This window comes from Clarias gariepinus, chromosome 11, assembly GCF_024256425.1.
Source record: "Clarias gariepinus isolate MV-2021 ecotype Netherlands chromosome 11, CGAR_prim_01v2, whole genome shotgun sequence".
In the NCBI taxonomy this organism is placed as follows: Eukaryota; Metazoa; Chordata; class Actinopteri; order Siluriformes; family Clariidae; genus Clarias; species Clarias gariepinus.
The window spans coordinates 23,523,111-23,537,583 of record NC_071110.1 but is presented as its reverse complement, the minus strand read 5'-3'; the positions used below and the strand labels follow the sequence as shown (position 1 = coordinate 23,537,583).

The window sequence follows — 14,473 nt, the reverse complement described above, 5'->3', positions numbered from 1 at the left end:
GTCCCTGACCTGTTATAGGCAGAATCTGTTCATTTGAAGCATTTCACAGCATTTACCTCTAAAGCTTTTTCTTATTTTCGCGTAACCTTTTCTTCTTCCTGCTTTTCATTCATGGAAATTATTATTTATTTGCTCAGAAAATTCGCTGCGTCGAGAAAGGATCAATATCTAAAAAGTTTAAGATGCTCACGTGTGTGGACAAAGAATACAAAAGTGTATAATCTTTAATAAAGTTAGCCTAATACAATATTGTTTCCAATGCTGAAGCAAACATGATTTTGTTTTAGTCTTTCATTGAATACAACGCGACAGCGCGCTCCGAGGTGAAGCGCACCCACAGTTACTGTAATCCCCCATCTCACCTTTATAACAGGTGTGAAGTCATCAAACCAGTTTCGCTTCTGGGGGAATTCACAGAATTGGGGGTTTTAAAACAAATTAACAAGACCGAGCAGACTTCAGACAGGGGGTTTGGTTGGTTAGAAGTGCCGCTGACGGGGGGGCAGGAGGGAGTCTCGCTCGGGGAGCAATTCAGTGTAATACCGCCACTGCCTATTTTCCACCACATCACGTACTTCCCTGATCTCCATCTCCGCGCTTTGCTTTTATAATGTGGAGCAAGCCCGAGATCATATTAACGTAGCATTCATCATTCAAAGTTATTCATATCAGTGTATAGTAAGTGTGATTTGAAAAGTGCTATAACTAGACCTGCCACAGTTTCAGCCCAGTGGAACAATCTGACTGCATGTAAAGTGCCATGAAAAAGTATTTGCCCCTTCCTATTTTTTTTTTTTTTGCATATTTGTCACACTTGTATAGGTGGAATTTCACCTAAACACTTTAGGTGAGAACGTATAGGTTAATATGTATAGATGAGAACAGCTGACTCACACTTGGGGAGAGTGAATAATTTGCATTTGAATGTTGTCTGGCATTGTAAGCACACGCAGTGACACTAAAAGAACAATAGGATTAATAGGAATCGGAGGCACTAAAGAGGAGGATTTTAATTTAGACCATAGAAAAATTAACCTGCGTGTATTTTTAGGCGTGCCAGCTGCCACTTTTTAGTCTTATAATGCCCACATGACATGCTGGTACAGAGCTGGACATAGCTCATCCATGCCAATGATCCCAGGTTTGCACCCCGCGCTATAAAATACGAGTACGACGGCCATCCGCGGACAGCAGCTCCTGCCTCCGTCCGCTTGCGCTTGCTCTTCTTTGAAAAGTAGTAAATCCACTGTAAACCAACAAACCCGAGTATTTTTAGCCCCGGGATCTTTAGCAAGGAGAGCTCTTCTTCATCATTCATGCCTAATTCCGCAGCCCCGCTTCTTCGCATATCTAAAGGGGAGGCCGCCTAACTAGTGAGCGAGGAGCGATATTGATTTGGGCGCACGCCGTGACAGGCTGAAAAAAAACTATTGTCCTCAAAAATGTAACAGATGAGGACTCTGATTAATGTGCAAAAACTATATAATAAAACTATATAAGACTACATGCCTTAATAAGACTCAACTTTTATTTAAGCGCACTCACAATAACGAAAAAACGTGATTTTATAAATGTTTGAAAGCAAATCAGGTGCGCTGTTCTGTATTGTTTTTGGTGAACTTGAGCGCGTCAGAAAATGAACGCAAACGTTTTTTTAAATGGACAGAGTCAGTCTGCTTGCTGTTTTCCCGACGCGTTCATAATCATTAGTCTACTTCTGCCGGTGCGCTCTGGAAAACTTTATGCATGCGGCTGAGCGCTGATTAAAACTATGGAGTAAATTAAAGAGGAGAATCACGATGCCGAATCAAAGTCCTGAGCCCAAACCTCATTTAAATTAAATTAACAAATACTATAAGTAAAAAAAACAATAGCCCACGTTTAGAAACCGTTTATAAATTCTTTCCGACATGAGTTGGCCCGGTGTTATGCGCAGAGCGCCGGGAGATTTCATGAAGCTCCGAAATCACTGGGGCATTTTTTCTAAATAGATGCTATCGTTAATAACTGATGGAGGTTTCAGGCTGTATACACACACATTTTTGAGGAGTTTAAAACGAATTAGTCCGAGCAGTCCTACATGAAATGTGAGAAGTGAGTAACTGCTGTTGTGGAAATTGATGGAAGACCCAGGCTTTGGTTTCAGAAGATCACGACCTTTATTTATCATGCAATAACGGCCGGGGGAGACTGCAGAATCGCAACACTGTCCCGTCGGCTCGCCACTTATATAGTCAACCAGGACAAAAGAATTCATTCTACATGCAATGATGTCATCCTAAACATCTGGGGTTCATCAAGCTTCCCCAGCCTAGGGGCCTCAATGTATAAATCGGACTGCTTATGCAAGCAGACTCTCAGGCCTATACGTGCAGCTTCGCACACACATTGCTGAGTACTTTCCTATGGGCTACCATTTATTCCTTAAAAGGAAGTAAAACCAAAGAAAATCAAATAAAATTTACTTCCATATCCCCCCCTCTGGGGCTTATAAGTCCCATATCACTGGTTATCTAGAGTGCAAATCCATGTGCTAGCCCCTCTTACACTAGCTAGTGATTAATTTAAATCACTGGACTTTTATCAATGACCAACCCATGTATTTGTACTCTAGCGAAGATCGAGCCAAACTTCTCCGCCCTCATTTGACTAGGACAGAGTAAAAGACTTGACCTCCTTTACCTTATACAGTACTTTCCATAACACAATAACATGACATGCATATATGAGTAATACAGTGATCAAATGTATTTGATGCTACAATGTAACATACATAACACAATGCAACTTTTAAGAATAGATAAAATTTTAAACAGCCTTGTCGTAATATAATAGTCTTCAACCCAGATGCTTTGCGCATCGTAGAGAGTCAGTTGGAGCCCACAAGAGAGGTTGCCAGCACGTCATTATGGGCTCATGCCATGGACGATACGCATCAATATATGAACCAGTGAAGTCTCTTATTAGAGTTATATATGGGTGAGTTAGGGATGTCCTTGATGACTGTGTCCAGAAATTTATCATTGTCTGTTGTTGCTAGGAAATGCTGTTAATTTAAGAAAACCTTTGGTTAAATATAAATCACATTCATAAAATTCATTAGACACAATAACATCACCCATTAGCTGCTTCAATTAAATTTCTGCAACTGGAATAAAAGAGAACGTTGTTTAGTGGCATTACACATTGTCATAATTTGTTTAAGGCCTGCTTCCTTCACGTGCACTTTTCCTGTGGAGGAAATTAAAATTAGTTGTCCCTGCTGCTGTTTTATCTGTGAAAGCAATATAATGTTAGTTAAACAGAAATGCATTTATACAATATAGAGGACATGAATCGTTGTCACACATAATCTGTACAGTTGTTTGTACTGTCAATTGTGTCAGGGGAAAACTGGTCTCAGTTAGTCAGTCAGTCTCATCTGTATCAGGAGTGGGGTGCTGCTCTTAAGCAGTTTCTAATACTTAATTTGGAGCAGCGTAGTATTTGACGCTGCGCAATTTGGTATCCAACTTGTGCCAATAGTTGGTTATTTCCCAATAAAGATTTACTTTCTTTGCACTTTTGTTACTATTTGATGTTAGGTCCTTCTCTCTTTTTTCCATAGTTTTCGAGTGGTTTCCAGTGGTTTTGCCTTTCACTTGAATCACTGTTGGAGTGGATGCCACAACTTTGTAGGATTCCTTCCTCCTGGGCTTGTGCCATCTCCTCCTGAACTCTCGCAACTAGACCTGGTCTCCTAGAGTGGTGGGGCGGAGCGTCTTTCCTTCATCGCCTCCTTGCTCTTTTCCTGCACATAAATTGCTTCATATATGGCAGTTAGTTTCTTCATATAAGATTTTTGCAGTTGTTTTAGCGGTGGGCCTTTATATGGCTTCTACAGAATGGCACAGGCATGGGTCGACCCGAAAGCATTTTATGCAGTGTTAAGTGTGTATTTCTGTTAGTTTGCATGCTTGTTAATTCATTGGTGCAAAAAGTAAAGCCTCAACCCAGTTACGCTTTGTACTACTACAAATATTATTAATCATGGCTTTGAGATTGCCATTTATACTTTCTACCTTCTCCTGGGACTGTGAACATACCCAAATCTTTGCTATGTTCCCAACCGTTGTAATACCTGCCTTATATTTTTTGAATGAATACTGATCCATTATCTGAACTGATCTCTAACGGAATTTCAAATCTAGGTATCACTTCCCTTGTGATTTGATAACTGTTCTGGCCCCTTCATCTGCAGATGGTATTGATTCTACCCATCTACTAAATCTGTCAGTTATTACTAGAATGTACCTTTCGCCTTGAACCTTAATTTATCATGTCCACATAGTTCACCACAAAGTGCTTGAATGGTCACTCTGGTACCGGTATATGACCAATAGGTGTCACTGCTTCCTTCATGACATTATGCTTAGCACATACTTCAAATGAAGCTAGGAACTCATCCAGCATAGCATGCAGATATGAAGACCATTACTCAGGTTGCTTGATTTTTCTCACCACCTCTCCTCTTGCACAATAGTCAAATCTATGAGCATTTAAAACTAAAAATGTTCAACAGTGCTGTGGGTGCTATAATAAGACCTTAATGTGAACACCAAATACCCTGTGCGTTCTTCTGCGCTCCCCTCTGGAGCCACATCGAGTGCTCGTATGGACCTGCTGGATGTTGAACCCGAATACTATCCTCCAACTGAGGCTGCAGTTCTATAAGGACTATTGGCACCTGCACTGCCAACTAAAACTTTGTTGCTCGCTTTGCTTTTAAGTCTGCTATAGTGTTACCCTTAGTGACATAGTCATTTCCCTTTTTATGGGCCTGGCATTTAATGACAGCCAACCGTCTTGGTAGCATCATAGCAGATATTAGGTTACTTGTTTGTTCAGCATGTTAAATGGAAGTTCCTTCGCTCCTTTTAAACCCTCTTTGCTTCCATACTGCTCCAAACAGATGACATGCACCATGCAAATAGGCTGAATCTGTAAAAATATTTGCCATTAGCCCTTTTCATAATTGGCAGGTGGCTGTGGGCACTTTTCAGCTCAGCTAATTGAGTGGAACACGGTTACGAACAATTCTAAGATAAGACGGTTTAAAGTTTCCTCCATTCTTCATTATTATTGAATACCCAGTGTGATTTTCTACATGGTCCCTGTAACTGCCACATTTTGATTTGAAGTTTTCTTGTATTTTTGTTTTATGTGCTTTGTTTGGCTTGTAAAGTTTATTTTATTACATGTAATTTTGTACAACACCATCGGAGGGCGCTGTTATGAGGTAGATGTTATAATGATTAGAAGAAGGAGAAGAAAACACAACGCATGCTGTAAGCAAATAATGAAGAGTCAAAGAAAGCTAAAACTCTAATTCCTTTTTGTTTTGCACACAGCCAACAAGGTATGTCATGTTTCTTTTTGCATTTTGTTGTGAATGCACTTTTATATTAAGATTTGTCTTTTATTTTACACAAAGGTTAATTGTTGTTTGTCTTTAATTTATTTTAGTTTTCACGGTGTCTATTCATTAAAGCCATCTGTTAAAAGAAAACCACTTGTGCCTGGACGTGCATTAAGGGAATTATAGTGAAAACTTGGCTACATCTGCGCGAGTGGCCAGTGCATGACGAGGTGGCAGAAGCAAAGAGCCAGCACACTTGTCGGGGCATGAACAAGCAGCGCGAACATCAGGCGGAGCTGCAACAAAGAGACATTCGACACGTGAGGAGCGCAGTTTGAAGAGCAACGTTCAAGATAAGGCCAAAAGAAGCTTGGACACTCAGCAAGTTTAGAGCTGTCTTAAGTTAAAGGGCAAGTTTGAAGGTTGACCAAGCGAACTGTGAATGACAGTAAGATCCTCTTGTTCATTTGCTTGTAATGTTGACAGTCATCTTAGAAGTATATGTAACATTCTCGTTCATTCAAGTTAAAGGGCCATATTGTAAATTGAAGTTTGTGGCAAAAGTTATTTTGAGTTGGTTTTAAGGCTGCAAAGTATTATAATTTTATTGAAGTTAATTTAAGTTAAATTTAATTTACAATACAATTATAAGTTACATTAATACAACAAATAATTTATGATTTTGTTGATGTCAAAAAGGACATTAAGCATTGTTGACGAATTTATACAGCTTACTGACATTTAAAATGACTGAACCAAATCAGCCCCTTTTCCAACCTGAGCCTAGCACAGACTCTCAGACTGATACTGAAGAAGAGGAACTTCCTTGTCCTGAAGTATCACAAGAACCTGTATCCCAATTAAGGAGAAGCAAAAGGGTCAAAACTCTCACAGTAAAGGGAAAAGAAATGCAGGATGAAAAGATTAAAGGTCTTCAGCAAAGATTTAACTACATCTTTGAGAAATGGAGAATATGTGCCAAATCCTCTAAGCAACCATTGTCACAGTCAGAGCCATTAAGTGAGGACCTACTTAACGACATTGTTGGTGATGTTACAGGCCTTTCTGTAGATACCCAGCGAGCATATAATGAGCTACGTCAAGTAACAACCCCCGATTCAGAAACACGTCGCAAAGTAGATATATGTGTGCAGATCTCCAAGTTCATCGTATCTAAAGCAGAAGGTTACATGCAGGGAAAGATTGCAGAAGAGGAACAAGATTGGCCAGATGTAGGCTCCCTCTTTGAGTCGACTGTCTGTAAATCACACACCTCTGACCGTTCCAGTAACTCCTCTGTAAAACATCAAGAAGCTGCGGCAGAGGCAGCTGCAAGCCAAGCTGTTCTAAAGGTGTTAGAAGAACAAGAAATCGAGCAGATTGAAATTGATAGACTCGAAGCTGAAGTAAGAAGAAAGGCAGTAGAGCAAGAAGCCTTGGTCAAAAAACTTCGCTTAGAAAGAGAAACGGAGGAACTTAAGCTGAGAACGCAAAGAGAAGAGGATGAAGCTAGGATTAAAGCTAAACAAGAGGAAGAATATGCAGCATTGCAAAGATCACTTGATGAAAGGAAAAGAAGGTTGCAGCACTTAGAAAAGGTAAAAGATCTACGTGCAGCTCAAGCAAGAATGCAAGTGTATGACCAAATGAGTGTAACAGAGGAGCACAATGTGGGCATAACAAGGATAATTACGGAAAGCAAAGCCCTCGGACAAGTGCAAGTAAGTGTTCCCCCACAGCAAGAGCACCTTTTCCCACAAGCTGCAACCACCCCTCTGAATGATAGTACTGCAGAGCTTGTCAAGTTGCTAGCAGGAGCATTAAATGCAAGTAGAATACCCATTCCTGAACCATCAATGTTTAGTGGAGACCCATTAAGATACAATGATTGGAAGCTCTCGTTTCACACACTCATCGACCAAAAGAACATTCCAGAGAATGAAAAAATATTCTATCTCCGCAGATACGTGAGTGGACAAGCTAAGAGTGCACTGGATGGATACTTCCTGCTTGGAACTGAATCTGCCTATGCTGCTGCATGGAAAGTACTCGATGAACGATACGGGAACCCGTTCTCGATTGCAAAGGCCTATAGAGATAAGCTTCAGACTTGGCCCAAAATCTCATCAAAGGACAGCATTGCGCTCAGAGATTTTACAGATTTCTTACGAAGTTGTGAGGCAGCCATGGTTCAAATCAAGTCATTAGAGATCTTAAATGACTGTAATGAGAACAGAAACATCCTTTCCAAGTTACCAGATTGGATCACAGCATGTTGGAACCGCAAGGTTACTGAAATTGAAGAAGAGACAAACCAGTTTCCCACATTCAGTCAATTTGTCTCGTTCCTAACAAGGGAAGCAAAGATTGCTTGTAACCCTGTTACATCACTGCAGTCACTGAAACAACGTGAAGCTGACAGTTTAGAAAAATTTAAACTTCCAAGACAAAGAAACATTGGAGTTAAAACATTGGCTACAACTTCTCAAGAGAAGACAGCCTTTACATGTTTGTTCTGCAAAAAGACCAAACATACTCTTCCGAAATGCAGAAGGTTTCTTGAAAAGGCAGTAACTGAAAGGGTAAAGTTTATTCAAGGAGAAAAACTATGCTTTGGATGTCTTAAGCCAGGTCATTACTCGAAAAGCTGTAGCAACAGAAAGGTTTGTGAAAGGTGCAATAAAGGGCATCCTACCTGTCTACACGAAGAACGTAGCAAAGAGGAGCAAAAAACGCCACAAGATGAAACAAACTCAAGCAATGAAAGACCAAGTCAAAAGAATCAAGCTCAAACTGAACAATTAATTGCCATAGCTACGACAAACAGAGTCATACGTCAAAAAGGTAACATGCAAACAGCAGCAATAATTCCTGTTTGGCTTTCATCTAAGTTGCAACCATCACAAGAAATTCTCACATACGCCTTGTTGGACACTCAAAGTGATACAACATTTGTTCTCAGTGAAGTTGCAGGAACTCTAGATGTCATTAAAGAACCAGTCAAGCTAGAGTTGTCTACTATGACATCAAAAACCACAGTCATTCAGTCTCAAAGACTTAAAGGTCTACAAGTGCGTGGCTTCTACTCAAACCAAAGGATAAGTCTACCTTCAACGTTCACACGAGAGTTTATCCCAGCTAACCAAGACCACATTCCAACAAGTGAGACAGCAAAGGCTTGGTCACATCTGAAACATCTGCAAGCAGAAATAGCTCCTTTGCAGGAATGTGTAGTAGGTCTGTTAATTGGATATAACTGCTCACAAGCGCTACTCCCCAGAGAAATCGTGTCAGGTAAAGATGACGAACCATACGCTCAGCGCACGGATCTCGGCTGGAGCATAGTTGGACAAAGCAATCCATGCCTGAACTATGGAGATGCCATCGGAGTCAGCCATCGCATCATCGTGAGGAAGGTTATCCCAGATCTCAGCCCTTCTAATGATCTGCTGAGTGAAGTTTACTATGTAAACAGGACTAAAGTAAGAGATGTCACTCCCTCAGAGATTATTAAAGCACTTGAGTTAGATTTCTCAGAAAAGGCCAGTGATGACAATCATGTCTCTCAAGATGACTTGAAGTTTCTTACGCAACTCAGAGAAGGCATCAAGCTGAATGAAAGCAGTCACTATGAAATGCCACTACCATTCCGTGACAAAAGACCCAAATTACCGAACAACAAAGTAAGTGCATCTCATCGCTTGATGTGCCTGGAGAGAAGACTAAGGAAGGACAAAGCGTACTACAATGACTACAGCAAGTTTATGGATGATATAATCTCTCGGGGTGATGCAGAAAAGATCCCTGAAGAACAGTTAGACAACAGTCCAGCATGGTATATCCCACACCATGGGGTCTATCATCCACACAAACCAGGGAAAATCCGAATAGTATTTGACTGTTCGGCCAAGTATCAAGACACATCCCTCAATGACCATCTGTTAACTGGTCCGGACTTAACAAACACATTGGTGGGCGTTCTTTGTCGCTTTCGTAAAGGGTCGGTCGCATTTACTTGCGACATTGAGCGAATGTTTCACCAATTTCATGTGAAAAGAGAAGACCAAGATTACCTCCGCTTTTTATGGTGGGAGCAAGGTAACCTGGACACAACACCATCAGTCTACCGGATGAAGGTTCACTTGTTTGGAGCGGCTTCTTCTCCTGGCTGCGCCAACTTTGGCTTGAAACACCTAGCAGCACAAGGACAAGGTCGGTTCAAGGAGAATGTCATTCGCTTCATCCAGAAAAATTTCTATGTTGATGACGGCTTAGCAAGTGTGTCGACTGAAAGTGAAGCTATCCAACTGGTGAGAGACTCAAGAGAGCTATGCGCTACAGGGAAATTAAGACTCCACAAATTCGTGTCAAACAGCGAAAGAGTAATGACAACCATTCCAGAAGAAGAACGTGCAACAGTCAAAGACCTAGACATGTCTCTGAGTTTGCCACAAATTGAAAGAGCTCTGGGAGTTGAATGGTGCATTACATCAGATACGTTCAAGTTCAGAGTCCAAGTCAAAGCTAATGCGTTAACAAGAAGAGGTGTTCTTTCCACCGTTGCCTCAATCTATGATCCCCTAGGCTTCATAGCACCGTTTGTACTCTTAGGCAAGCAGATTCTCCAGCAAATGTGTCAAGATAAACTGGATTGGGATGAAGGCCTTCCAGAGCATCTGAAGCCTCGGTGGGAGTCATGGATTCAAGATCTTCCAAGATTAGCTAATGTACAAATCAAAAGATGTTTCATTCCCCCAGAGTTTGGACAAATCAGAAGCTACGAGCTTCACCATTTCGCAGACGCCAGCGTCTCAGGATATGGCGAATGTACTTACCTGCGAGTCACTAACCAACAAGATGAAGTCCACTGTTGCTTACTAATGGGCAAGTCAAGAGTAACACCCAAAAGGGTTCTGACTATTCCAAGACTTGAGCTTTCGGCAGCAGTCGTTGCTGTAAGAGTTAGTGATCTGCTACGAGCTGAATTGGAAATCCAAGACCTACAAGAGTTCTTTTGGACGGATTCCACAGTTGTTCTTGGCTACATAAATAACGATGCCAGAAGATTTCAGGTGTTTGTAGCTAATCGTGTGCAAAGAATCAAGTATAGTACAACAGCAGAACAATGGGCTTACATTGCTTCAGAAGATAATCCTGCGGATCACGCTTCCCGTGGTTCGACTGCGGAACAATTGAAGTCATCCAACTGGTTCACAGGACCGAAGTTTCTTTGGAAAAAGGGACTACCGGAAAGAAATATAGTGGTGGGAGAGATCAAGGGAGATGATCCAGAACTACGCAAAGCCTTTGTATGTAACATCAACGCGAAGGAAGAGGGAACATTGCTAGATCGTTTCGAGAAGTTTTCAGATTGGTCCAGATTGGTCAGAGCGCTGGCAGCGTTAAAAAGAAAGATTAAAGAATACAAAGGTCTGACACAAAGCACCAAAGACAGCACAAGTTTGGAAGAAAGGAAGGAAGCTGAACTATTAATCATTAAGCTTGTTCAAGCAAAAGCTTTCTCAAATGAGATACAGACTTTGAAAACGAAGAAAGCAGTTGCGAAAACCAAAAATTGCAAGCTGTACAAATTAAATCCATTTTTGGATGACGAAGGAATACTCAGAGTCGGAGGACGTTTGAGCCATGCAGCACTCCATCCACATGTCAAACATCCAGCGATAATACCAAAAGACAGTCATGTTTCTATACTACTTATCAGACACTTCCATGCCAAAATTCAGCATCAAGGACGTGGAATGACGACCAACGAACTGCGAGCTAATGGATGGTGGATCCTCGGATGCAGCAGTGCAGTCTCGTCTCACATTTTCAAATGTGTTAAATGTCGGAAGTACAGGAGAAGTACTGAAGTACAGAAGATGGGAGATCTACCTTCTGACAGGACAGAACCAACTCCACCTTTCACTTATGTTGGAATGGATTGTTTCGGACCAATTTATGTTAAGGATGGACGTAGAGAGCTTAAGCGATACGGACTTGTACTAACCTGTCTATGTTCGCGAGCTGTCCACATAGAAGTGGTAGATGACCTAAGTACAGACTCGTTTATGAATGCTCTGCGAGCGTTTATTGCTATTAGAGGAAATGTTCGTCAGCTGAGATGCGACAAAGGAACCAATTTTGTTGGCGCTCAAAGAGAATTTGCAAATCTCATGAAAGACATGGATCAAGAAAGGATCAAAGCGTTCGGATGTGAATTCCTTATGAATCCTCCATCAGCCAGTCATATGGGAGGTGTTTGGGAAAGACAGATAAGAACTATAAGGAGTGTTCTTTCTGCTGTCTTAGACCAGTCGGCAAAAAGACTAGACCCTACCTCATTAAGAACGTTCTTGTACGAGGTTATGGCGATCATTAACAGCAGACCACTTTCTGCGGAACATCTGAATGATCCCACTGGACCCGAACCATTAACACCTAATCATATTCTAACCATGAAGTCTACCATTGTCCAACCTCCGCCAGGGCAGTTCTTGAAGGAAGATCTGTTTCTTCAAAGGAGATGGCGAAGAGTACAGTACTTGGTTAACGAATTTTGGACCAGATGGAGGAAGGAGTACTTACTCAACTTACAACCAAGACAAAAATGGCAAGCCCTCAGAAGGGACTTGAAGGTTAATGATATTGTCCTGCTTCAAGATGATCTTGCTCCACGTAACGAATGGAGGATTGCAAGAGTTACAGATGTCTACCCTGGGGCAGATAATAAAGTGAGAAAGGTTAGACTCTTAGTTGGTGTGAACACATTGGACAAGCACTGTAAACATACGACTAAAGCAGTTTCACTTGACCGACCTGTACATAAGGTTATTGTTTTACTTGAAGCAGAGTAATCTTAAGTTTGTTTGCATTTATATTTAAGTGTCAGTTTAGTTTGGAAATCTCACACAAAGGTTGTGATATTTGGTGGGAGTGTAACTGCCACATTTTGATTTGAAGTTTTCTTGTATTTTTGTTTTATGTGCTTTGTTTGGCTTGTAAAGTTTATTTTATTACATGTAATTTTGTACAACACCATCGGAGGGCGCTGTTATGAGGTAGATGTTATAATGATTAGAAGAAGGAGAAGAAAACACAACGCATGCTGTAAGCAAATAATGAAGAGTCAAAGAAAGCTAAAACTCTAATTCCTTTTTGTTTTGCACACAGCCAACAAGGTATGTCATGTTTCTTTTTGCATTTTGTTGTGAATGCACTTTTATATTAAGATTTGTCTTTTATTTTACACAAAGGTTAATTGTTGTTTGTCTTTAATTTATTTTAGTTTTCACGGTGTCTATTCATTAAAGCCATCTGTTAAAAGAAAACCACTTGTGCCTGGACGTGCATTAAGGGAATTATAGTCCCTAAAACTAGATCCATCAGCAAAGTAAGTGATTTCTGCAACCGATATCGGTTTAGACTCGATCAGGCCGTAACCTAGTAAATGCCAATGAACTCTCCACACAATCATGAGACCCTCCTTCATAGGCATAAGGGATTAATTTAGCTGGGTTAGCTGTGTCACATCGCTTTATAGTAATGTCGGGATATGTGAGCAGTGAAGAATGACCTAGAATGCGAGCTTGAGTTAGAACAAATTTCCCTTGTTTTATCAACTCTACAACCTATAAGTAACCGAGTCAATGTAGATGATTTTCCATATGCATAAGGTACAGCTGCAAGACCCTGTTGATAGCATGGTGGCTATCCTTAAGCTATATTATCTAGCTTAGTGCTGTAGTAAGCTAGGGCTGGTTTTTCCTATCACTGCAAGTTCACCACTACATCGATATAGCTGAGGCAGATCCATCAGCTCGGTTAGCCACATACAGATAGAACAGCTTGATATCATCTTGATATCAGATACTCCTCACTCCAGTCAGCATGAAACCTGTTACCCCTAGAAAGGTCATCACTGTTTATCTGGTTGTGACACTGGTGCTTTACTTATGCCTTCTAATTAGGTAGGCACAACGGCTATCGTCTTATGTGAAACTAGTCACCTTACCCATTCAACTTGAGGCTCGCAGTACTGTAGTTTAGCGTTGGACACTCTATGGCCTCCCTGAGCTACATAGCTTACTGAGTACCTTAATGGAACTCCTATGGCATGCTTCATGATAATAAACATATTAAACACTCATCCATATGCTGACAAAGGCTATTTTCTATCCTTAAACCTCCTAAATCAGCTTCCAAATCTGATTGAATACATGCAGTGAGTGGTTAAACCTCCATGGCATTTTTGGTACATATATTGTTTACCAGTACATGTAAATGCAAACAAATATCTACTCTCTTCTGCCACTGAAACACTGAAGAAGGCTGAACAAAGATCAATTACAGTGAAGTATATGGCTTTGGGAGGGACATTAGTTAGCAGTGTATGTGGATTTGGAACATCTGCTGGATAATTTACCTGTTATACTATTAAACATCCAAATCAGGCACAAGACGCCATTTATTTGTACCTGGCTCGATCACCGGGAAAATAGGAAAATTACAAAACTGGTTGTCTCTTCTAGTACAGATGCCTTAACTAGGCTTTCAATAATGTATTTTTTATGCCAGCTTCTGCCTCAGATCGCAAAGGATATTGTCTTATTTTGAGCAGTTTTACATCTGGTTTAAGTTGTACTTGAATTGAGCTGGCTGACTTAATTAGACCTACATCTGTATCATGCCGAGACCATAATTCAGGTGGGACGTCACTCTCCATGTCCCTATACAATTCCTCCTCTGCAGTATCAATTACTTCAGAGGCTGAAGTCATTTGGGTTTGTGAGTTGCTGCTAATTACTACTTCCTGAGGAGTACCAATCAAGTTATTACCACACAAGATTTTCATATAGTTTTTATCTACAGAATGAAAAATCAATGGATTTATGGTTGATTCCCACTGGACCTCTTTAGCTTTTTTTCATCATTGGTCCTAAGTCCTTTGAGCTGTAGTTTTTTCCTACATACAACGTCACATGAGGAACAGAATCAGTTACATTAAACCACCTTTTTACAAAATCACACTCATCTACACTGATAGCTGCTCCTTGCTGACCTATGATGATGTAC

At 40.8% G+C, this 14,473-nt stretch overlaps 1 protein-coding gene across 2 annotated transcripts; it reads left to right on the top strand.

The window, feature by feature from the left end:
* Window positions 1-5,161: 5,161 nt before the first annotated feature.
* LOC128533064 (uncharacterized) lies at window positions 5,162-12,768 on the top strand. Of its 2 annotated transcripts, none has more exons than XR_008361339.1 (2): window positions 5,162-12,579; window positions 12,687-12,768. XR_008361339.1 is itself a non-coding variant. In XM_053507265.1 (2 exons), the coding sequence occupies exon 2, from the start codon at window positions 6,145-6,147 to the stop codon at window positions 12,253-12,255; it is 6,111 nt and encodes a 2,036-aa protein (XP_053363240.1). In that variant the 5' UTR covers window positions 5,162-5,398; window positions 5,506-6,144; the 3' UTR covers window positions 12,256-12,768. The 2 variants fall into 2 exon arrangements, 1 of the variants encoding a protein (XP_053363240.1); XM_053507265.1 differs by having other exon boundaries at window positions 5,162-5,398; window positions 5,506-12,768.
* The last annotated feature ends 1,705 nt before the right edge of the window (window positions 12,769-14,473 follow it).

Bases quoted from the DNA above. Each gene is read 5' to 3' on its own strand.
- LOC128533064 (XM_053507265.1), top strand. From the start codon at position 6,145: ATGACTGAACCAAATCAGCCCCTTTTCCAACCTGAGCCTAGCACAGAC.